The sequence below is a fragment of the Manacus vitellinus genome, unplaced genomic scaffold (genome assembly GCF_001715985.3).
Source record: "Manacus vitellinus isolate BGI_N305 unplaced genomic scaffold, ASM171598v3 scaffold_5_pilon, whole genome shotgun sequence".
NCBI classification, from domain to species: Eukaryota; Metazoa; Chordata; class Aves; order Passeriformes; family Pipridae; genus Manacus; species Manacus vitellinus.
In genome coordinates this window covers 6,114,299-6,140,548 of record NW_021940682.1, presented here as the reverse complement: position 1 = coordinate 6,140,548, position 26,250 = coordinate 6,114,299, and the positions used below count along the sequence as shown (strand labels likewise).

At 37.1% G+C, this 26,250-nt stretch overlaps 1 protein-coding gene across 11 annotated transcripts in view; it reads left to right on the top strand.

Moving 5' to 3' along the window:
* The window catches only part of ERC1 (ELKS/RAB6-interacting/CAST family member 1), a 273,196-nt gene that overhangs the window by 167,401 nt on the left and 79,545 nt on the right, over positions 1-26,250 (top strand). For all 11 annotated transcript variants that reach the window (XM_018080448.2, XM_018080447.2, XM_018080446.2 and 8 more), the window contains one exon: positions 10,686-10,846. In XM_018080448.2, the coding sequence (XP_017935937.1) occupies positions 10,686-10,846 (161 nt within the window). The remainder of the gene's footprint in view (positions 1-10,685; positions 10,847-26,250) is intronic.

Genomic DNA, 26,250 nt, shown 5'->3' with positions numbered 1-26,250 from the left:
TTAGGTTACTTCCTACAAGTCCCTGTAAATGGAAAATATAAAATGGAATTTCTCATGAACCACTTACCTATGGGTGTTTTCTGAGCACTGTAGAAATGTCAGAATTCTGACTGGTCTGTAACACATGCTGAAAAGTTTCCTTTTAATGAATGTTTTTGTCTCTTCTGTATTTCCTTATGAGGAGTTTGATAAACCAAGAGATTGGAGATCAAGGCAGTAATCCAGGGTATGGTTTGGAGGTGAAGGTGCTGGAGCCTCATTGCTTCCCACAGGTTTTTCTAAGCAGTTTACATTTTCTTCGGCTGAACTTCTCTTAAATATTTTCTGCAAAGCTCTTTCCTGTAAAAGTCTGCCAAACTCATTTTGGGTTTGAGTGTATGTATATATATGTACATGTACAAAGTAATGTGTGTATTTGGTTCATATTAAGTAAAGTTCTGTGCTAAAAACTTGCATTTTAGTTTCTTTTACTGATACAGATGTTTTAAGAGCTCTCTAAGTCAGTGTCAGCCTGAAGCATAGACTTCCCATTGTTTTTCAAGAGATCTATTTTTTCTAGCCTTTTGTCTGATTCTGTTCCTTTGGTTAGAGAAGGCATTTTGCATGGCTAAAGTTGACTGTGCACTGTGTCCTTGTCAAGGAATATGTTTGCAGTAATTTTTAGCAATTATGCATCTCCCTAAAGTTACTTCTTTTCCCCAAGTATTTAAATGGATTACATAACCTCTTCCTTTAAAAATATGCAGATTTGTACTGAGTCACGCTCCCTCCATGGGAGAAGGTAATTTGATATGTAATTCCTGCATTTTCAGTAATGTACCTTTTAAGAAGTGTAACAGAGTGGAATTTTTTCTTAGTTGTGTTCAGCTGTGCCAAGTTGGGGGCTTGGTTTTTTTTGTCTCCAGATGGGAAGAATGAATAGGGAAGGAAATGATGAATAGAAAATAATGCCCAAAGCCTTTGAGACAGAGATTTTTTTCTAACGTTATAGAGGAAAAACTTTCTAAATCTTTTAAAATCATAGAATTGTTTAGGTTGGAAAAGACCTCTAAGATCATCGAGTCCAACCATTAACCCAGCACTGCCAAGCCCACCACTAAAGCATGTCTCTAAGCACCACATCTACCTGTCTTTTAAATTCCTTCAGGGATGGTGACTTTGTTTTTGTTTCATTTGTTGCTCTCATTTAAGGTTGCAAAATAGTCAAAATTTGATGACTTTCAAGAGAATTGGGGACACTGAAAGGATAATTAACCTCTGTGCAAAATATACATTGAGCATTTCTCCATGTAAGTCACCTTTTCATTTAATGAAATGAGAAATACTGATGGAAACCATTATATATAAATTTGGTGCAAATGCTGCCTTTAAGATCCTTTTGTCTGGATTTTTATCCCTTTTTATTGTTTAATAGATAAATACCAATTTCACATTATGCCTTTTATTATAGTCGAGTATTCCAGACAAAGGTCTATCTTGGCATCTCTCTCTGACTGTTATATTATTTTTTCAAGCACCTACCTCTAGACAGTATTTTATTTATGGTGGCTCAGGAGAAAATCAAATTCTTGCAGATTTGGTTACATTAATGCTTGCTTGAAATTGTAAGACCCAAGCAAATATTTGTGTTAATATTTGTTTAAGCTGGTGCTGTGCTTTTCTCATTTTAAATTTCCTTTCCAGTTGCATTGTTTAACTGTGATCTTAAATGCAAGTGTGATACAATAGTACATAGATGAGTGCATTAGAAAAGTTAATTAGGCTTCAACATTAGATTCATAAATTGAAAAACATATACTCTTTTTCTGACATAATTGATTTTTTTCCCCAAAATCCATGAAGTACAAGAAAAGAAATTGTATTCCTTCCTGTACCTTTCTCCTATACAGAAAAACACAGAAAAATGACAAACTTCAGGTTCATTAAACTGAGGATGCCCTTCTTTTGAAATGTTTCATACTCACACAAAAGCTTCCAGACTTTGCTGTACTGCTGTTTACCATTGGATTCCTTCAAACCCTTCACTGAATTTCAGCCTGGGTTCCATGTAGTGGAATTGCTTTTTATTTATTGTGGTTAGGTTCTGCTGTTTGCTTTCTGTTAACTACAATGCTAAAGATTTGCTTCCACAAGTTCATAGAGGTGGAAACTTTCCTGAGCTTGCCAGTGAGACTGTGCTTCTTCAGTTAGCCGCGTGTTCAACCTTCACATGGCAATGCATGTGCTTTCATATATTTGTGTTCATGATCCTTAATGTCTTTTGGGAAAAGGGTGTTAAGAGTTGTATGTGGAATTAGCATAACGTTTTTCACTCCTTGTAGTGAGCTAATACATCGTCCCAGAATTTTTCTCTTTGCAAAATCAATCTATGCTATATAAATTGACAGTCTTTGCTGTGCTATGTAGCACAGCATTAAATATTTACTTTGAATATTATTCAGTTATGTCTAAACTGTCTGCCATAGTGACATATCCTGGTTAACCTAAAACTGTCTAAAATGCAGCAAAATGGAAATCAGCATGGTCTACAGAGGGCTGGTAAAAAAGTGCTGAAATCCCTGGGCAATTAGTATGACTTCTACCTTAGCAGCAGTCACAGGGTAGATGTAACCTAAGAAAGGGCACGTTAATTTGAAGATGGCCACGTTTAGAGTTGTAGGTGGAGTATCATGGGTTATCCATAGTTCTAGAGAACTTTGTTTGGATGTAATAAATTGTGCTAAATGAGTGTGTGCAGAGCTGTGCTTAATGTGCTATATCCTAGTGTCTCTGCCTCTGTAGAGATTTTTAGAAGGTGATCAAAATCCAGATTTTTTTTCAAGATCGCGTACTGTGATTGCTTCTGTGTTCCCAAAGAGTGGGAGAGACTCATTGCTAGCCATGGAAGATAAACACAAGACAGTTTCCTAAGACTATAGGTCAATGTAAAGTGAAACAGGACAGCTTCCTTTGGTATGGTTGCTAGGGTTAAAAAGCATAATGAGAATGTTTTGTTGGATAATGGTTTCACTTGAGGGAAATGGAGAAATAGAATTGTAACTTGTTACAGTTGTCAGATACCAGTGACTAAAACAGATTTCTTTCCTCAGTAGAAATCAGAATTCAGTTTTCAATTTTTTTTTCCCAGGCCTGACTCAAATATTTCGTATCTGTTAAGCAGTGACAATTATTGTTTCCTTCTCAAGAGCTCTTGTCCCAGCAGTAGGCTGTTGCTTATTTGTATGGGTTATGGCCCACATTTAGGAAATGCAACTGTCAAAGCTACCTCCAAACATCCTAACAGAACACAGCTGTGACTTATGGAGTCCTGAAGTCTGGCGGCTCAGGAGTTTTCTCTTTTCCAAACATCTGTGAATCCTGATTCCTCTTTCTTCATACAAAAGCTCAGTGCTCCCAGAGTATGAGCAAAAGCACTCAATTGATACTCAAGTAATGCACCCCTTGACAGAGACTCCTTTGTTAATGTTTCTGTGGCTTCTGCAGGAGTAACATGGTAATGTCAGATACCTGATCAGTCTGGTATTAGTGCTCCTCATTGCCCAGAGCCATCTGTGGAGACAGTAAGGAGCAATACAGAGCATTAACTCCTCTTCATTATCAGATTCTTTTTTTATAATGGAAGTTTTTGTTGAGACCAGCTCATGGAAATAAGAGACATCAGCTGTTTAAGTATCTCACTTTCACAGAGATAAGAAAAATTGCATTCATCTGCAGTATCCTGCAGGTTTTCAGACCATAGGCTTTTGTTCTCTCTCTTTATCTTTTCCCTCTCCTTTTTCTCATTTAATAATGTAAGAGCAGAACAGTGGCACCAGTCCTGTTAAACCACCAAGACACTCTATTTTATTAGGGATGCTGAGTGTACAAAATCCTAAATGTCTAAAAACCAAAGGCACAAAGACTCAAGAAAGCCACACGCTAATATAAAGAAACACAGATTTCATCCCTAAAATTGCTGCTGTATATTACAGATAATCAAAAGATCCTACCATTTATCTGGAGAGCTGATAATCCACCAGCCATTTTCACAGCTTCAACACTCCCTCCCTTCTTTACTGTGAACAAAACAGAACTCCTTCTCAGTGTGCAGTCTGTCACAGTCCTCTAATGCTGTACACAGCTGACCTTGCCAAAAGGGGTTCTGTAAATCTTGCATCCTCTTTGAGATGGGGCTAAATGTGATGTATAGAAGCATCTTCATTATTGCACACTATTCTGCTGTGTTTGTTTCTGAGTGTCTTTAGGTAGGATTTCCAACTAAGGAATTCCAAGTGGTGAAGAAAAAAGGAGTTTTTCACTTGTCTGCACAGGATCTTATGGCAATATTCATTAACAGCGACCACACAGAACAAGTGAAGCAGTTATGTAGGGTGTTATGTATAGTGTAGGGAAGAACAGTCTTTTAGGTGAACTGCTTTTCACTTAGTGTATCTTCATAGTACCTGCAATCCCAGAATAAAGAGGGAGGTAAAGGATCTAATCTCCCTATGTATCTGCTTCAGGAGGATTAGTGGTAGTCACATTGTCATGGTGGAGAGGCCAGAAGCCACAATGCATTGTCCTCTGTCCACCCACAGGTATGTGCATACTGTGCACTGGTGGTGAGTAAGAGGGGTGTGAATTGAAGCCAGACCTCCAGCCTGTGTGGTGGGGCAGGGCCATTCTGCTTCACACCCTTCTGCTGCCAGTGGGGTAGAGCTTGCAGCTGCTCTCTTCATTGAGGACTGCCCTTACCTCACAAATCAGAAACAACTTTTTAATGTTGTTGAGGGAGAGGAAGATTTTTCTTGTTATTTGTTTACTGATTTCTCTAATTTTTCTTCAATATTTTTAGTTCTCAAAAAGCTGTGCCTAACAGCTTTCCCAGTGTCTATAGGAATTTGAAAGTTGTTCCCTCAATTCAGAATAGCCAAGAATTTAGTTAAGTGTCTTGGATATAGTCTTTAAGAGTACCTTAAAGCCACCCTACTGCTTTAACGAAAATGGGGCTATGATGAAACCATAATTCATTTCCCTCTTATTTTGTGTAAAGGTTTATTAGCTTGTGATTTAAGCAAACCATCTGGTCCTGCTGGCAGTCCAAGTTATGTCAGACTCAATGCTTTCTCCCTTGTAATATGTTACTTGAGGCAGTTAAATTACATGCTTAAGTCCCAAGTCTGGCCTGTGCTTTTTCCATGTCTTAACATCTGTTCTAGGAAATTTTTCTGGGATCCAAACAAGTTTACACTGAGCCAGAACTCTTGTCTTTGTCTTTCTTTTCATGTCTATTTCTTTTCATTTTCTGAAGTCTAACCAGTAAAACTAAGTAAAAGATAATGCAGAAATTTGCAGTCCCTTTATCATTTCAGCAATGTACACAATGAAATGAAAAATAGTTTCAAAACTCAGAAGCAGTAGAAAAGTAGGAGACTGTCGTCTGAGAGAGTGACACTTTGAGAAATGTTTATTATTTTTTTCAGTCCTTGTAACATTCTTTCTACTGACTTTTAATTGCAAGACTTTTTGTTTTGCTGGCCTAGTTAGTTTTGGGCAAAAGTACAGATTTCTAGTACATTTTGTCTTGTAATGCTAATTTCTTGTTTATACAAGAGAGGTCTATGTTTAGAAAGCCAATAATTTTAAATATACAAGTTAGCCTGCTGAGGTGGTTTTGAAATGAAGATCTCTAGTGATTGATTTATACAATGATCGAGGAAAATGACTTGTTTGTGTTGGTATTTGTATCTGTATTCTCTAAAATTGCATCATTTTGTATTCTACATGGAACTTTTGAGACACAATAATGAATATAAACAGCTATCCCATAGCCTGCTATGTCTGTATGTATATTGAAAGAATTAGAATTTCTTTCCTTCAATGAGAAACATAAAAAGGTGTCTGTTTCCAGGCACATAATTAAACAATTCCCATATTTTGCTACACCTAAATTGTGGTATTTCCAGTTTAGGAATTTTAATTTTAATTATGCATTGATGTGTAATCTTTTGTGCCTAATCAAAAGAAAAAAAATATGAGGAAGGAAAAATAACAAGACTAATAGATGCCTTGGACTATCTGGATGGTTGAAACTTCAGTTTAGAGTGGATGTAGGGAAGAAGTTCTTTACAATGAGCATGGTGAGACATTGGAACAGATTGCCCTGAGAAGTTGTGGATGTCACATCATTGGAAGTGTTCAAGGTTGGGTTGAATGGGGCTTTGAGCAACCTAATCTAGTGAAAGGCATGGCAGGAGTGTTGGCCTAGGTGGTATTTAAAGGTCTCTTCCAGCCCAGACAAAGCATTCTATGAAAAAATGAAAAATAAAAAAGCTATGCAGTCTTTTCTGCAAAGATTGCTAATCTACAGGTGAGGAAAAGCCTTCTCTAACATTAACATAAAATATCTTTTGTGTAGTGTACCAGTGATTTGCTGTCTTTTATAAAGGTTATTCAAGCCAATCATATACCTATGAACTTTGGGTACATTTATGTCCTGTCACTTGAGACTGGAAACATTTCTTTTGTGGTGTCTGTGGAGGGCATCCTTTAGCCTTTTCCTCATTCTTGGTAAACACGTAGCATATAAACATGGATTGCAGGGGTCACCATTTCAGAACAGATCCTCTGCCTTTTCAGGTGTTTTTTCAAGTGTGTAGCATTTTAGTCTTTTTTTTCTCCATACTGATGATTTTGTCCATTGCCTCTTTATAGTTGCACCGTACTGATGTAAGGAATTACATTGTATTACCAGCATTCATGATGCATTTGTTACTTGGATGATGACCCAAAATTACTCTGCTTCTTTGAGCAGAAAATTAGACTCCAGAACTATCTTCCTGAGAGGGCTGTGGAAGCCTTTTTCGATTTCCAGTGCAGTAGAAAAGATATCTTCAGGTGATCCTTCATCACTGGGGAAAGTTCACAATGGAATGGAAAAAGGTAGCTGCCACTACATTGTAATTTAAACAGACTGAAGTGTTTGGGGATGCTGAGGCTCCACTAACTTGTCTGTCTGGCGCCTTAGGTACTGCAGTCTTTGTCAGTAATCATTCCAAGGGCTAATCCAGTGATTAGTAGGATTTTCAGGCTCAGTAATATTTTGCATATCCAGTCCCTTTCTCAGTTTTGCTGTATTTTTACTGGCTTTTGGGGAACTTGACCAAGCTCTTTGCAAGTCCTTGGCTTCACATTACCCAATGGCGAGAAAAGTTTACTGGAACAACTACATATTTGGAGTTAATGTGGTATCTACATGTCTGTGCAAAAGTCTGTTTTTTGATTTAGAGTTACATCAGAGGAGCCTGAAATTACAGTTTGTAGGAACAGGGATGTTAAGATGGTAGATAGGCTTCTGAAAAGGGCTTCATTTTTTTTGCCATTAGATCCAAATACATGGCAGATAAACTTCTCCTGTCATATTGATGTTTTTCTTTGTCTTGATTTCATGCTTCCTAAGGAAGGAGATGTAATACTATGTAAAAAATTTGTCGTATCTTGATATTTCCCTTTTCTGCTGCTGTGAATACCGGTCTAATTGACATACTTACTTTGCCCTCTTTCACATAGTTTGTTCAGTCTCCTGGGAGCTCTATCCTGTAATGGAAACTTATTTCAGCTTGATGTTCTTCCTTAAGGATAAGCTGCTACCTGGTTATGTCATGTCACTTAAGGCCCAAAAGCAATGAAAAAATAGTCTCCATTCAACTTCTCTGCTCAGAATACATGAAGACCTTTCTGACCTGTCTACAGAGAACTGAATCACAGCTAAGTCATAGATAGTCAAAGATATACTTTGCTTTATATGCTGTCATTTGAGCAAAGAGAAAAGAGGAGCAAGAGTGCACTCTTCACGCCTTCTGAGATGGAGACTTTCTAGTTACAGCTGACAGGGCACAAACTTACCTGCAGTTAAATTGCAAATGTCAACAGCATGTCTCTGAAAACATCTCAGCATGCCAAGAACTCTGGTTTTGGCAAATATTTATTCTTTATTATACAATTAGCTGCTCTCAGGAAAAAAAAAATCAAGGGTAGATTTGAAGTTTTTTTATATAGGCTAAATTAGATGTGCTTTGCAAGCAGTTTGCTTCCAGTGAGTATTCCTGTATCATTTCTCACAGGGCTGCTTACTGGGACATGTACAGACAGGTCTGCCCTAAGATTCATAAGCTGCCAAATAAAATGTTTTGTTTTGTAGAAGTTTAATTGAAACAGACCCATGTAATATCTATAACCTGATGAACCTGAACAATGAAGTCTTTACTGTGAATGCAGTCATCACTGTTTTGGTGAACTTTGTCTTTAGTAAACTGTGTGACAAATGGTACTTGCTGGAGAGGATGGAAGGTAATGACAGTTCTGTAAACTAAGTTGTTGGCACAGTTTAAAAGCTCCTTGCATTCCAACCGTTCCTAATACGTGATTAGATCAATTCTCCGTTAGCCTGCAAAAATAGAGAATACAACCTTAGAATTAAAAGAGTTAGCAAGCAGAGCAACGAGAAAAAGATTAAGTACCTGCAATAACCACCACTACAAAGTATTCCTGCAGAGTTAGCCTTTGCCACCTCTCGCTGGGAGCCTTGGCCTAGACAGTCTCTGGTCTGCTTGTGTCTTCTTACCAGCACAGAGTTGTCACACTACGGATCTACACTGAGCAAAGCAGTCCTTCAGTGTCAGCATCACAGACCCTGATGGCTGGGAAGGGAGGGAAGGATGGCAGAAATATTTCAGACCTGATTACAGAGAAGATGCTGCTTCACAGATTGTTTTATCTTGGCAGCTGACAAATTGACACAGGCCATTTTGATTGTTGCAGTTGGCTGGGGGCTTGTTGATTTGAGGTGGTTTTCTGTTATAAGCTAAAGGGTTTATAGTTGGCATACCTTTTTCTTCTAAGTTTAAAGGGAAATGTTTATGTGGGTAATTCTGATCCACCCAAAGGAAGCAGAAGCTGATATTCTAGAAGCTGATGCACAAGTACACCTTTACTTCCCCACCACGTTGTGACTTTTCTCTTTCTAAGAACCAGTTTCCATCCTAGTAGTATTTTTGCTATTCATTATTTCTGCAGTTCTTCTTTGCATTCTTTTCTAATGTATTTTCTCTGTTTCATTTTATGGAGTTTTCTCTTTGTTTTAAAAATTGACAGTTTCTGATCTTGTTTTGCACACTAATAAAACAGGGAAAGTTTGGTTAATATATCCATGGTCACCAGTTTGGATTCTGCGTCACTGAAATTCTGCTTTGGTCTGTTGATTGTGAGATGAATTTTTCACTGTACATCTTGAATAGTTTTTGATAATCACATATTTTAATTCTTATTTTTTTTTTTTTTTAGTTTGCTGAGCACAAGAAGAATCCTTTTGGCAGCTGTATTTGGGTGGAAGTAGATAGGCTTTCTACAGTAAACACTGCACAATGTCTGTGCTAGATTTTTATAAATCTGCTAATTCTGGATTGCAATTTTTCATGCTCTGTCACTGATTGAGGATGAAAACCAATCTTATTATCCATTTTAGCTCTGCCTTTAGGAGTTCAGGATTTATTAAAGTATGTTACATACCTTCCCTCCTCCAGCACTTACATAGCAAATGACATGCCCAACTCCTTTTATGAAAACATGTAATTAGAAATTTGGCTTAATATAATTTCAATGATTCACTTCCAGGATGGATCACAAGTTGCTTGTTATGCAGGGGTATAAAGGCAATGCAGTGCTGTGTTGTCATGCTAAATTTATATGAATGTTTGATTATGTGCATCAGTAGCATCTGAGCTTCTCCCATTTGAAGCACATTATAAAAATGGTTCTGAACACTTGGTTGTGATAGGAAGAGAAAACCTGTTTTGAAGAAGTCAGTGAAAGTAATGTGTTATAAAATTATATAAAATTATAAAAGCACATCCAGAGGTTTTTGAATGCTACATGTAGTTAGACTTAAGCATTTATTGTGGTTTTGCATGTTAATTATCATAAATTTTAGCCGAGACAGAACTTGTTCCAAGTGCAAAACAAAAGTACTGTTCATCTGTGTAAAATCTATGCTAGACTTTACAATCATGTTAATTCTGAATCTTTCCTAATTTGCTGGAGATATCAGCAATGTTCTGCTGTACTTCTCTGCCATCAGCAACTCTTTGAATATCTTATGTTGCTAAATCACAACATGTACCTATAAGCATTGTTCAAATGGTATTTTGAGGGAAGTAGCCTTACTTACATCTTCACGGGAACCCAGTCCTCTCCCTATTTTGGAAACAATACCTTTATTCTTAAAGTGCATATGTAGTTTCTCTTTAGGCATCATTTACAATGGAAGTTTTTTATTGTTTTGGTGTATTATCAATGTGTTTCATTTAATACCTTGCCTTTCTGTGGGCCAATTTGAACATATACAGGTCATCCTCTTATCCTTGGGGTACGTTTTCTAAAACAGAAACACAGAAGAGTTGAAGATTTCTATTGTACTAGTAACATTTCAGTGACCAAACTAATTTAATTCACAGGCTGTAATGTTGCTTCAGTCAAGTACAGACATACTGTCCACAGCACTAGATGATGCTTCCAGCCTACAGAAGTGTTGTGCAGCATACATGCACTGGTAGCCTGTGTGTTCCAATTTAGTTGAGACATTTAGTAAATTCCAGTTGATCACATTACACTATTTTTCTCTCCTCCTGTCTGCTCCAAAAATGTTTTAGGTAGAAGAGCTGATGATGGCCATGGAGAAGGTTAAGCAGGAGCTGGAGTCAATGAAAGCAAAATTGTCCTCTACACAACAGTCTTTGGCTGAGAAGGAAACCCATTTGACCAACCTACGAGCTGAAAGAAGGAAACATTTGGAGGAAGTCCTGGAAATGAAGTAAGTGTCTTCTTTCATTATTTGTAGGCATGTTTTACTGATATCTCTGAATTCCTTTCTGATCCCTGGTGTTCTAAAGACAACCACTGCATGAACATGTCTCTATCTGACTGATCTGTAATCTGTTGAACCTTCAGAATTTACTTCTGAACATGACTGTCACACTTCCACTAGAGGTCAAAACCATTTCTTCCTTGTGATTGTTCACAGTAGACTACTATTGGGACTCAATTATTTTATTAATGTGTCATCTTGCTTTGAGCAGCCTATAACTAAGGTTAGGTGCAAGTCAGTATAGCAAATGACAAAAAAAATAAGGGGGAAGAGATAAACATAATGTCAGGTGTTTGTAATGGTAAAATCAGACTGCAGAGGTCTGTTCTGCTCAAGTATTTTTCAAACTAATGTGGAGGGTTCATTAACACTGGAATAATTTGAAGCTCTCTATCAGTCAGAATTCTCTCATCATCTTTGCATAAGAAGACCTGGATAAAACTGAATTTTGAGGAGGTAGGGACAAGTGAGGAATTAGACTTCTAAGGCTTAAATACTTCCTAATTTCTGACTGTGCATTATAGATAAATAGTTATCCTTAGTTTAGGGAGACATGAATCCGTTTAGTGCAATGATGGATAGTGCTGCCAGCAGTTCATTAGAAACACTTTCAGTTGTTTAGCCAGCCCTGAAGAGAAGGAACATTTTTATTGGCAGGACCAGCAGTGGTTCCTCCACTGTGGTTTTGTGAGCCATTATTTATTTATTTAACTATTCTACGCTGGTCTCTTTCCTTTCCTTTTTTTTTTTTTTTTAATGAAAGGATAGAAAAACAGCTGTTACAAAATGGAAAGAGGTGGCTTAGATCTTGAAATTCTAACTTAGGAGTGCTGTATAAAGTGGGCCAAGCCTCCCCAGCTTCATATTCCGCTACAACAGTCTGATCTAGACCTGGCGTAAGGATGTTGGAAGACTACAGTACTTAAAAGCCACACTTTTTATTTTTAATAAAAAATTTTATTGAGCTATAAATTTGACTGCCTTGAGAGTTGGTGGGGGGGTGGGGGTGGGAAGAATAGCTCTTAAGGTGATGTGGGAATCCAAAGCAACTGGAGATGTATCCCATATCCAATCACTTGACAGCATTTTCTTCTGCCAAACTGCTCTGCCAAACCTTCTCATTAAAATATACACGTAGTGTACAGTATATCCTGAAATGTATTTGGAATTGTGTAGATCCTTTAATATAACTACTCACTTCTAAATGATGACCTCTCTTAGCTGTGTAAGTTATTGTTGGAAAGTTGTTGTACTGAAATGTAGTATCAGGAACTGCATGAACTGGTAGATCCATTGTACCTCAGAAGGAAGAAGAATGCTGGAGAGAATGGTAATGCTGTCAGCACATGGAGAGAAAGATGGAAAAAACATTATGTTTGTATAGTTAACTAGCTGAGCGTGTTTTAGTCATAGCTGGTCTGTCTTAAAGTTCTATAAAGCTGCCAAAGGCATCCAAACTTCAAAAACTCACCCTCACCATGAAGCTCTGTTGCAAACAAGTCTCTACTGAGGACTCCCAGTCAATTAAATATCTTATTTTTATATACAGAAACTCCAGTATATTCTTCATTGCCCTGCTTTCCCAGCCTATGCCTTTTATGAAAACCATTCTTGTTTTCTGTTTTCTGGTTTTCCAAAAAGTTTCTCATGTTGTTAAAGTATTTCCTACTATTTCAGCTCAAAAAATAACAGTAATTGAATGAGTGGTCAATTTTGTGAAGCAATTAGCTGTTTTTAGTGTTCTTAACAAAAAACAATAGCTATTGTACAGATAGTGTTCAAAGATACAGTTTTATTTCCCAGGTTTTAGGGCATGCTTTACTGGGAAAAGTTTGAGGTGCTCAAAAGCAGCACTGATTAAATTTGAGATTTGATAGAGGAGCAGATCTAACAGGCTGGGCCCTGCAGTCAGCTAGTGGGGCTGGGGAACAGACAAGAAAAATAGCTTAGGAAATGCAGCTTTAGGATATTCTAGATATGGACTGAAAGAAAGTGTTAAAGCAACAAGGGGACTCCAGAAAGTTACCTTTGGGTTTTGATGGGAAGTTGTTAGATATTATGTTAGTGAAAATATATGTTTAAAATACTGTTTCTTAGAGTAGAACTTGTGTTTACTACTGACTCTGTAACCCTGAGAAGATCATTTCACACTCCTTAGGGAATACTGTGGCACTAGAATAGCTCAAGTGTGAATTATTCCAAGCAAGAAATTTCAATCCTTAAAGAAATACTATGTATTTGGAAGCCCTCTTCCTTTAAGTCTAATATTTTCATTTTCCTTTAAAAAAACTTTATTGCAAATAATTATGAGAGAGGTAGATAATGGTCTCTATTTATATCACCAAACCCGATCTACTGTAAAGAAATACTAGTGAACTGCTAGGATTTTTGTTTTGTTATGTTTTCTTTAAGAAGTTCTAATGTTTCCATCATTCACAGCAAATCTTTTAAATTAGGCAGGAATAAAGTGCTGTCTACAGAGAAATCTCTGTTCTTTGTCCCGTAAAAACCTGCTTAGGCTGAGCTGAGTTATAAACTGTTGAAAATCCCCAGTTTTCCTTTCCTTTTTTTTTTCTCCTGGTGTTGTCAGCAAATTTTGGCAGTGTGTGAAAATAACCGAGCACAAACAGTCTAATCTGAGGCCGAACTCATGCAATTGCCAAATCTGGAGCAGCGGACACTGCACTTATAGGGAAGGGGAACAGACACTGTGTCTGCATGGAGAGAGGGAATTTTTTATTTTTTTTTTTTATTTTTTATTTTTTTTTACTAGACAGGGCTTTTGTTATGGTCAGAAGGACCAGAAGGTTCTTCCTAATCATCTGCTTTAGGATTGAAAAGTCCCAGTTGGGGCATTTCTCAATCTGTTCTTTCAGACCTGGAAAACTGTCCAACAGCCCTTTCCTGAATTATGCCTTCTCTTGCTAATTGCAATTGCTGCTAGCCCTATAATTCAAGGTATGCAGACTTACATAATGTAGTTGGCGCTTCAGAGTTGAATCCTTCATCCTGCTGGCTCACAACAGAAAGATTATTACTTGTCTGAGAATAATTTACTGTCCTCTTGTTTCTTGAAAAATAATCAAGGATATTACAGATGAATAAATTGTTATAATAGAAAATAATTCATGTTTCAAAACCAAGCTGTCAAAAAACATCGTTTGATTTCTTTCATGACTGTACATGAGTGGTTTTCTGAATATTTATCACAGTAGTTTCTAATTACATGAATTCATCCCACAGATAGTGTTTCGTTTGATACAGAGTGTAGGCGGCGATCAGAGATGAACCAGGCCTGTGTAGCTTAATGAGGCTGTTTATTGTATACCTCCCTTTTTTCATCTCAGACTTGGAAGGCCTGCTGAGAGCTACAGGAGGGCTACTAATAAAAATAAGATGCCAACCTAGGCAGTGCTATGCAGGAAGACTGTTCACCCGTATCTCTGCTACAGTTTTCTTGCATGACACGACTTACAAGTATCTGGTAGATGGTTGATAAGTCCACGTGTTCATTTTCTGGCTATCAGATGAGAAAAATACAAACATGGATGCTCGAACACTCACAACTGAAATTAAGTCAGTGGAAGCTGAGGTTGTTTGTCTTCTGAAAAGTTCATCTCCTCGGCAATAAAGCAGCATTGTCTGGAGGTACGAGTATGAAGTTGAAATTGAAAGTAGTCCAAAAGAAACTGATTAATTGACACAGTTTATTTGCCAGAAAAGTCATTTCAGTTGATCCAAGATGAGGTGTGAAGTAATTTCAAACCCTGCAAACAGTTTAACCAAACAAAAATATTTCAGGTTGCACGCACCCATGGTGAACAGAACCAGAAAAAAAAAGTATCAATGACCATCCAACAATAACTTGTCAGCTCATCAGCAGTTGTCTTCTTGGAAATTAAAGAATTTTTTTTTTGTCATTAAAGAGGTTGTGGTTTATGTATATGGTTTAACAACAGTTCTCCAGAGCAGAAGTGATTCCTGGTTGCAGAAGTGCGTGTATGTTCTATAACAACTATGAACAGTTGTCTCTGTGGTTGGAAATCACTGCATTTGTTGTCAGTGCCACAAAGCAGTAACACATTAACCTTGCATCTGCAAGGTATGGCTTTCTAGGTCCAACACAAGCTCTTTGTCATACTGAACTGGACTTACAAGGTCTGTGGTCACTTGGTGTATCAGGCCATCATGTGATTGCAGCAGTGGTACCAAAACATCTCCTGTAATTACTTTGTGTGAAATTAAATAAGCTGAAGTCCCACAGGGGGCACTCCGTGTCCATAGGATTCACTGTCTGGGGCAGAGCTGAACGAGTGCATCTGCGTCAGTCCCTTTTTTTCTTCTGTTAGCTTAGGTGTTTTCTTTTTTTAAAAGTCTTTTGCAGGGCACACAGTGAAAATGAACACACTAATATCCTACTGCCGTTGTTTTGTCCTTTTTAATTTTTAAGCATAAGATATTTAATTACATATTTGTTTTAATTCTCTTTCGTCACCCAATTAAATTGTAAAAACTTCAGTTGCACTAGTCTGAAATGTTAAAAATAGTAAATTTCTAATTAAGGAACAATACAGACATCACACTTAAATAATTTGAAATAAACTGACCTTGGAACTGCTGTTAATCTCAAATTCTCGCAGAATCCAGTAGGAAAGCTGAAATACAGCATGTAGATGTTGTGTGTCTTCTAAGGTTAAAGTTTATTTAAAGACCATAATTTTTTTTTTTTTGCTAACTCCTCAGTTTTCACTGTAATGAAACATTAGGCTTTTCATAAATGTAGTTGTAGATCTTGGTTAACCCTCAAATGTGGTGTCTTCTGCTATTATTTTTTTTAATTCAGGTGAAAATGTGAGAGAAAGCATAATCTCCTTTGCACTCCTTTTCTCTTGGCAATTAAGGAATGAAGCCTTTCTGTCAGGAAGGAATTATCCCTTCTGTCCTCCTGCCTTTGTCAGTGAGCCTTTGAGCACTCTGGGACGAGAGTGTTGTGGCAGCATTAGAGACAGCCTGACATTTCATTTTCAGTGCAACTGATAGTAGAGAGCCTGAATCAGGGAAATAAGCAGAAAAGTTTAACCCATTTTCAGTCAACAGCACTAAACTGGTGGATCAAATGATTCACATAGGTGAGAGAACTGTTGAACTTGAATCTCGAAGTGTCACAGAAAGATGAAACTGCAAAGCAAAGACATGAACCTTTAGCAAAGCCTGTGCAAATAAAGTGCCCCATATGAGCACGCACAGAATTAGGTTGTTGTGGTTTACTCTGATTCTTTAAGTATTGGGAAGTTATATTTATCTTTTATAACTGGTTTGTTGTTACTCTTCACCTGCCTTGAAAAACGTTTTCTTCTGTAGCTTTCTCAGATACTAAAACCTTGGCATGATATGTCTCAGTCCTGTTCTGTCTTGTGATAAAACCTCCATATCTCATTTTATCTCAAATTCTGTGGTCCCTGAGAACAGTCTTGCAGAGAGAAAGTACTATACTATCTTAATGACCCATGACAGGCCTGGAAGCAAGACCAACTGCTGAAAAGTACACCAGGTGGTGTTAAAGCAGTTTGCTCCACTCTGTAATTTCTAAATCTATTGATGTTGTAGGGAGGAGTTGGGAACATGAGGTCCAGTCATTAACTCCTGGATAATTTAGCTACACTATGCTCTTGTTTCCATGCCTTTACATAGGAGATTTTTTTTTTTCTGGATATGTTTTCCAAGGACTGATTTAAGTGTAAGTGATCCCTTTGGTAGCCTAGTTTTCTAGATGGTGAAAGGAAATTAGACCTCTTTCAAGTGAGAATGTGAAAAATATAGCATGTAGACTCTGTTAGGAATGCAGAGGTTTTGTCATGTTTTTCTTTTCTTTTAATAGATTGCAGCATTTTCACAGAAATTGCCATGAAAAATATCATCAATAGAGATCTTGGCATATATACCCAGACTACTAAAATGTATGATTTTTTTTAGGCTTACACAATCCTGACACCAGTGAATTAATACCTTTCTTGTCTTTTCTCAGTTTGCTGGTTCCTTACTGCAAACAGTCTTAGAGAGCAGGTGCAGCACAAGCTAAAATTTCTTCATGTTCTTTACTACTCAAAGGGTGTTGGTTTGGGAAAAGTTTGTTTTTACCATAGCCTGCATGCAGATCATCTTATCTAAAAGAATAAGAAAAATTATGGGTTTTTTTCTAGATCTAATTACTCAGTTAACTCAGTGTTAAACTGGTAGAGGAATAAAGAGCAGTGGTTTTATTTTGACCAGTATATAGGACAGTGTGCTTGTAAGATAGCTCTAAGGGCACCAATATACTGTCTTCTGCTAGCTAATTCTGTATGCCTTTACTTTGTATAACTAAATACACTCAGAAGTTCTGTCAGAAGTAAAACTTGATCCGTTCAAGAAAATCTGTGTATTTTTCCCTTGGAATTATGAATCCTCCAGTCCACATTTCTAGAACAACACTTGACAAAAGTAGATTTCCAGGCCATTTTAAACGTTTGTATATACTTCTTATATGCAAGAAGCATAAATATGGCTGTGATTTTTGTTTTAAAATATGCAGGCGTATTTTGGCTCAGGGTTCATAGCAATAGTGCATTGCCTATTGCTGGCTGTTTCAGCTGCATCAGTGATTCCTGTCGCCATCCCTAATCCAGCTATAAGATTCTGGGGCTTCCAGGGGTGTTACTGAGCTAAACCAAATCAGGCACTTTTTACTTTCTGTTAAAGTCAAAAGAACCATGAGTTCCTCAGGGTGCTTTTTCCTCTTTTATGGACGTGAACTGTAAGTAGTAATGCATATAAATCAACTCTGTGAGCACTACATATTTCATTAAATAAAGTCAAGTTGTGGGTTAATAGAAGTTGCAAGTGAAAATATTATGGTATCTCGTTGCATATATTGTGGATTTAATGTAGTGTGAACAATAGTAGCTTTGAGCCATTGTAAATCCCATCCGGACATCGTCAACATAGTTCAGAATACAAGGAGGGAAATCTCAAAGGTTAGATGTGCTCATATGGCCACTGCATATGCAAGTCATTCTTTTATTGTTTTTAAAATAGCACTGTAGCTTTGCAGGATGTAGGTAAGGCAAAGACTAACTTCAGTCTGTTTTCTGGAGTGGAACAGAAATTCCTCATTTGAAAATCAGGTCAATTTGCTTTAATCACAGGAATAACCTCTGAAGCAAGTAATTGCTTCCCTACTATCCTGAAGGACAAGTGGGAGTTGGGTAAGAAAAATTGGAAAAAGTTAGCCAAGTTGTGGCATTCCCTACACTCTTTGTCTTTATACTGTATGGAAATATTAATTTTATCTTTTTTTTGTTTTCCACCCTCTCCAAACAATACTTTTGAGTTCTTTTAGGCAAAATAAAAAACTATCTTCAAGTCTGTGGAATTTATGCGAAAACTCCATAGCGAGAGGATTTGGGACTGATGATATCTTGTGTGCAGTGCAACTACTCACATGGAACCAGAGTTAAAAACATGAAAAATGACCAGAATTGTTTACTTAGAAATCCTAAAAGATGAGATTAAGCACTGTAAAAGTGTCTTTCTTTAAGATGTGATGCTGTCATAGCTATTAAGTCACTTCTCCCCAGTTTATGCAGATTACAGGATAAAGAGAACTGTCTTCCTGGTAGCAGGAGCTGGTACATATAGAATTGTAGGGAAGACTGAAAAATCATTTGACCAATGTTATATTTGCTGTTCCCCAAAGCCCCTTTTATAGCCCTTCCTCAAGCACTAAATATATGGCTATAGCTTTCTGTAGACCTCTAGCACTTTTTCAGTCCTCTGGCATTTTCCAGCTTTAAAATTGATGTTGAGTTGAAAAACTGAAGGATCACACTAGTTTATTTCCAGTATGTAATCTAGGAATCAAGCTTTGCATATGAGATTAAGCTGAATTATATAATTTGTATTTGCTATACAACCTAAGAATCGACTAGTTTGATGATTTAGTTTAATTTCATGAATAAAGATTTAAGGCCACTGATACTGTTATGAAGAGATGACAACTGCAAGTAGCTTTGAGTAGCCAGGGATCATCAGCCAACTTGCAGTTACTAGAAAGGGATTGGAGTAAATGGTCAAAAATATCATTCATAAATGCTTAGAAAATAGTTAAGTGTTAACAGAGAACCTAAACTTGTTGAGACTAAGTCATGACAAATCAACCAGGTAATACAGTAGTTTTGATCTCAGGAGGATTTTGTAATTGTCTCACAGAACTGTCTCATCAACACAGTAGGAATTATATTCCTAATTAAATCACTGTAAAGTGAATAAGCAAGTAGCTGGAAAAGAATAATTAGTAATTCCTTGTTGAAATGGAAACCTGTGTTACCTGATGTTCTTAGAGGTCTCTCCCAGCTCTGCTGCTGTTCAAATTGTCCATAAATGAAGCAGATGGCAAGCCAAAGCCAAAGGGTGTGTGTTACCAAAATACTATGGTGAGTGTTCAGGCATTTTGGAGAACAAGATGAAAATTCAAAATTATCTCAGTAAAGTGAAGAGAGGTTCTAGAGAAGTTTTTACAGACAAACGTATCACAAATACCTGAAATATACAGTTGATCATGCTTTAGGGGTAGTTTAGATTAAGTTGAGGATGGAGAGTGTGTTATCTTGCAGGTTTTTGTGATTTTTCAGCACAGGTCATACGCTTTCCTTAATGAACATCTGTAAGAACCAAAAATATGTCTTGTAAAAATATATTATATGCTTGATCTTGTTCTAAGTGTAATGTGGGCTTGTTTCTCTCTTAATACCATCTTTGGCTTGCAGATTCAATTTCTAAAGAGATATTTTGCTTTTGTAGGTAGTTCATGTTGAGTATTCTTCATGCAAAGGAATCTTTTTCTTTATTGCAAGAAATAAACATCATTCAATTTGTTGATTCAAAGTAGCTGCAATGTTCTTCTGCCTTTCAAGCCCTCAGTAGGCAGGAAACCTGAAAGGGTTAGGTCTGGTTAGATTATAAAGAATGAGAAGGATATCTTCTGTTCTGGAAAAAGGCTTTATGAACTCAGCTAGCTACATTTTCTTCAAAAATAATGCAATTATTAATAGTACTTTGCAGAACTAGTTCTTTTCATTGAAGGATCTTACATTTTAAAGCCTTCTTTTTTATAAAAATTGAGAAATGCTATTGTTGTTCCTCAAAGTAAACTGAAATGAAAAACATGAAGTGACTCGTTCATCCACGGCCACAGAACTTCAGTGATGTCAGGAATTAAAATCTGAAGATACTGGTTTGTAGATTTTTTGTTGTCTTAACTGAGACACAAATGTTTAATAGGAGATGTTGTGCATGTAAGATACATACTTCATTTATTTCTGTCTTCTGTCATGTTCCCATACAGATCCTTTCTACATCCTCATTTTTTTCTTTATAATGCTATGTCTATACCTAAAGTTGAGTATTCATTTCTTATCACTTTAGTACTGTAATTGGAGAGAACCAGTCTGTTCCTTTTTTCTAAGCTGATCTTTGGATTTGTCTTGCTCGCTAGTCTCACTGTTAGTGAGGGCTTTGGTTTTGACTTTGAAAAACTAGATTAATTTAGCCAGGAGATGTTAATTTAGAAGAAAAACAAATACGTTTTTACCCTGCCTTTAAAAATACAAAACTGGCTTTGGACTGCAGTTTCATAGGTTTTATGACAAATGAGGCAAGAAATAAGTTGGCAAACCCCTATGTCCAAAGTACAGTGCTACAGTGTTGCTCTCTAATTCCCAGCCCCGAAGATCTCAGTAAAGGTCACAAATTAGACAAAGTCAAAATTAATCAACTCTACAATCAAAATACTATTATTAAGACTTTCACTTACTACAAAGAAGCAGTTGTGAAAGAGGCACTGGAGCAAGTTCTTTTGTGCAGTAAGGGAAAATCAACAGCAAGGTGTCGAACAGAAAAATGAAACCCTGCAGGTGAGGCTGTCTTTGGAGCCAGAAGAAACCAGCACTTACACAGAAATGCAAGTAAACTGTTGGAGAATGGAAAAGGTGTTTGGTGCTGAGCTGCAGAGTGTGTCAGTGTGGCATTTGGCCCAAACAGAAGAAGCCTGTGGACTAGAGCGATGCACTGGGGTCATACACAGCCCCTTTGAGCAATGTCTCACCAAGGCTTCACTCCAGTGCTCTCAACTGCTGCAGCTTTCACCTCCTTTGCAACATGGAACATGGGAGTAGCACTTCCTCTGTGGGGGAAATTGAGAAGTACAGTCATGGATGCCTAGAGACACTACAGCTGACAGTGCCTTTATCTCTACATTTTGTGCCCTTGTTTTGGGGAGACAGAGTGCTCTGCATGACTTTGTGACATGTATGGATACATCCCCATTGTCTAAAGTACATAATTTATACAGATACTGAATTTCTTGTTTCATTTTATAGGCAAATATGATCTCAATGCAACTTATATACAGTTAAGTGTAAGAAATGCATCTTTTGTTACCTGTTTCTGAAACAGAACTTGTAGACCTTTACCGAAACTAATTTTAGAGGGACAGAAATTGCACTGGGCAACCATATGATTTTCATCTCAGCGGTACACAAACCATAAAAGCTTTATTCCCATATATGGGAGATGCACTATCTTTTTTAATAGATCTCTATTCTACTTGCATTTTCTTTTTACTAACTTAAAATAGCAATGTGGAATTAATATGTAAATTGCATAAAGTTATGTCTTGTGCTTTTTAATGTACACCTACCTTAGCATAGTTCTGGTTACACATTCTTCTGGTACAGAAACTCACATGGGTGCAACGGGCATGAATCACTTGGTTTTTTTGATCTCCCTAGAGTATGGGTCATTTTTATTTTTTAAATAAGTATAATTAATTTTCTGTGGACTCTGATAAGCTCTATAAGTTTCTTAGCAGGTTAGGGATTTAATGAAAATTTGATGTATTTGCAAGGTAGGAATACTTGTTTAAGAGCTGTCAGATTATAGTCTGAGGTGTGAAATAAAACCCTCAGCTCTTCTTTCAGAGTTGCTCTACCCCCTGTTCCCACTGCCAAGTCAGTTTTGAAGCAGCTATGTATAAATCAGCAGACCATCATCAGGAAATGCCTGCCTGCTAAAGGTGGAAAATTTGACTCCTCATGACCAACAGTCACAGATTCTCAGTTAAACTTCCATTCCCATCTTCTGTACTGATACGGTGGGTCTGGAGCACGAACTGTAAAGGGAAAAATCTGCCTTTTTCAGTTGTACTATTCCCAAGGAAATCCTACAGGTCTTAGAAAAAGTCTTTTTAAAATATTAACTGAAGGAACACAAAAAAAGGTCACATTCCTCTTTGGAATTCATGCACTGCAAATTTTTCTATTTTATGTCTTAGCTGTGTGTTTTGATTTGAGGTAAGAGTTAGGATAGCCTAGTGGAAGTATTTCATTACCTAACTTCCAGCTGAGGTTGGTGGCAGTCTGCTGGGATTTGGAAACACACACCTACATCTTCAATGAACAAGAGGAGTTTGCTGATCCAAATGGGTTACAATAACTTGTCTCCACATGACTTTAAGATCCTTCTAGGAATAGATTTTTTTTTTTAATTATGCAGCCTTCTGTAGTTTCAATTTATGCTCCGGTCCTCAGTTCTCATTATAATACTTCACATTACATAACACTTTCCACCTGTGAATGTTAAAGCAGTTACAAATAGCATGCTAATTTTCAAAATATTCCTCTGAAAAAAAATAAGTGTTTATCTTATTTAGGGATAAGGGAAACTCAGCACAGAAAAATTTAAATGGCATGAAAAAATCATCTGGGTTGTTTGTAGTGTAGTGACTTATAGACCATGCTCAAGTCATTTAACTGTATCTTGCACTGTAATATAAGAGTTCATTTGCTAGGAAATGAGGTAATTTTTTTTTGGCCATAAATACAGTTTATATTCCATTGCAAATTAATAAAGGGCAGTTATTAAAATATTGTTTAAAGGGCAATATTAAAATTAATTTTCTTGTTCATGAAAGAAAATTGTTTTGAATAGGACAGAGACCAGGAGATACACAATTAGGTTCTTTCTCATCTTCTTGGTTTCTCAAGTCTTCATTTTCTTCTGTTTGGTTGGTTTGTCTTCAGAATCTTGATCTCTGCCTACCAGTGATGATCTCTGATTTACCTTTGACTCCAAGAAACATTTTTTAAGACTTCCACCATTCTACACACAGGCTCGGTGGGATTAGGAGTCATTGTCTCCATGACATTTCAGATCATGTACTTTCCTATAAGCATTGAAATGATTAGTTCCAAAACACTTGGCAGTTGAGCCAATTCCACACCATAGGTTAGTCATAATCACTGAGGCTGAAAGGATCTTAATAATGGGTTGTTTCTTTTTCATATTGAATAATTTATTCCTAAAACATTGCTAGTTTCTAACTCTTTCACTGTCTACTTTGAGGATACTGCAGTCTTTGATAGTTCATTCCATGGCCGAATTATGTACTTGAAAAAAAACCAACAAAAAACTCCACAACAATGTTTTGTCCTTATGTAATTTAAGTATGTTTTTATTTAGCAAAGAGCAATAGATTCCTAATGTAATTCTAATATTTTTTTTCTGGTTTTGCCAGATAATTTTGCTGTCCTTGATTGTCTTCTAACTGAAAATTCAGAAAATTATAACAGCCACATGCACAAACATTTTGCCACTCTGTTTCACAGTTACAATAAACTCAACTGTTTTTGTCTTTTTGACTGTTACTGTTGTCGTCCTTAAGTAAAAGCTGGCTTTGAATGAGTTTTTCAATAATTACTAAACTTTTTAGTTGTCCTTAGAGGTGTTTGGGAGTGACTTCTGGTTTCATTGGCCAATTGCCAAAACAGTCTTTCTCTGGCTCACACAAGGCTGGCTGTTCTGTTATTCCATACCACCATCTATTCCTGCAAATTTTGGTCTGTGTTATCTAAGGAGCAAAATTGTAAATTTTAACAAATGAGAAGTGGAAAGCCAGTTCCGTGAAGGAAGATGTGCACTAAATGCATTGTGTTAGTTAATAATTGGGCTGTTCTTATATATATTCCTCATTTATAACTGTTAAAGTTGTCAGTTACAAATGTAAATGTAAAAACTTGGAGAGATTTGTCCTAAAATTTGTGTGTATGGCTTATAAATGAAAAAATACAATGCTAAAAGAAGGGCACACTTTTCTTGTCAAAGATGCAAGGACAGGATGCTTTTTATACTGTTTAATCAAGCATAATTGTAAAGTGATAAAACTATTTTTTTTTAAGCTTTATTTTTCGTATCATGCTTATCAACCTTTCCTGGGTTCAGGAAACTGGTTTTGTGTAGGTCCTGGGGTAAACAGGAGGTATTGTTTACATGATACAGGGCAAGATGCTAATTGACTTTCATTTCTCTTCTTTATTATCTTGCTCCTTACAAGATTTTATATGCATCTAGAAAAGGCACAAAAGAGAGAAGCTGCAATCACACAAGTAAGACTTCTGAGGTTAAAATAACCTGGTTGAGAGGAGAATGATTAAGCTACATTGATGCTCCTAAATTTATACCATGTGCTAATCAGAACCACCACTTCAGAATTTTTCCCAAGCTTACACTTTGGTTTTGCAGATGCACTATCATTTTGTTACTACTCTTTGACTTTGTTCCTATTTGTCTTTCCTTTTTTATAAGTAAGATGCTACAGAATGGCAAGACTGAAAGTAGTTGTTCCGAATGGCATTTGTAATTTTTTCTGGGTGTGTAATTTTACCTTAGCCAAGTCACTTTATAAAGTTTCCAAACTCTAAAATGAATATACAACTACTTTTTCTTACATATTTTTCTCATAACTCAGTGAAAGTTTTCTTTAAGCCTATAAGTATGTAAAGCTATTTGAGAGGCCAGAGCACTGTAATGCTGTTTCTTTGTTTGTGTCTTCTATAGCAGGAATACAAAATCATGCAGACAATCTAAAAAAATAGTGGTTCTCTTTAAAGTGTACTCAGCCGTTGTCTGCCTGGTTGTTAGGTCTTGTTGAAATAGATGAATGTGAAAATAAACAGAAGAGTTACTCTTGATATTATGATTCAGTAAAATCCCCTTTAAGAAGCATTTTAAGCTTCTCAGGGAATTTCTGGTTCTACCTGAGTGTATGAGTGAAGCTGTGCTCTGCGATCTGCAGGCAAAGACTGAACATACATTCTTGGGTACGTGAGGAGCTGTGGTCTGACTGCAGAGCAGGCTGAGGTACCAACCCATCTGGTCCTGCTCCCCTCTCCCAGGTCCTCCTTATGCTGTATCTGGCACTCACAGAACCCCACTGAACTAATTCAGGACACTAACCTAGCAATAAAACGTTCACATTTTTCTGAAGTTAGTTTTCTGCTGGCTTAGTGCACTGAGGTGGCAATCCATAAGTCTCAGACAACACAAGGCAAGGTTTGAAACTTATGTCTGGTGTTCTGGGAAGGAGATGACTGTGACAGTAAGCTGTTAGATTGGCCTGAATTACAACTTTAGTTGCAAAACCAAAAGCCACCCTTGCCTTCTGGTCTTCATTCATACCTTGGGTAATGTGATGAAATCTTAATGTTTAACAAACTTGCCCTTACTTTCTAATCCGTTCCCCTTCAGTTTTCCCTCTTTGATAGAAGGTCTGTCCTACTCCTAATGTGAGAGTCCTACAGCCTTTGGCCTGCTACCTCCCTTATCAGCAGAGTATCTTGAGATGCACAGCGGTGTTTTCTGTTAAGGATCTGAGCTGCAATCCCCCTATCATTCTGCTTCTTGTCAGTCATTCCTTGTTCTGAGTTGAGTGGGTTGATTAGACTGATTAAAGTAAGTGTCTGGATTGAGAGGGTTAAAGAGCATCCATCTGTTCTGGATTTACTGCTGCTTTGGTGGAGACGGGAGGGCCAGGAATTAGTGAGTGGCTTAGTCCAGTTCTCACTGCTGGCAGCTGACAGGAGCACTGATGAGGTGATAATGAACTAAAAAGTCTGCCCTGTTGGCTGGGTGGGAAAAGGACCCAGACTGGGCAAGTCTAACCCCCGTCCTTGCCAAGATTTTCACATTTTAATAGAATCCATCTAAGGCAAAATTAACAGGTATACGTTCCTGGACAAATTTCAGTGTCGTAACTTATCGCCAGTAGATGCGAAAGAAATATGTATTGTGATACTTGCAGCATGGCAGCTCTTTAGGGTTCAGGCACCAGGCAGCCCAGTCAAACAGTGATAGTGGCAGAAAAAAGAATGTTTATCAAATGCACAAGATGTAACTTCTTTTAAAATACTTTCTGAAGTTCTGCAGAACATACGTCTTCCATTTTAGTTCTGACCTTTGGTGGCACTTATTAACATTTT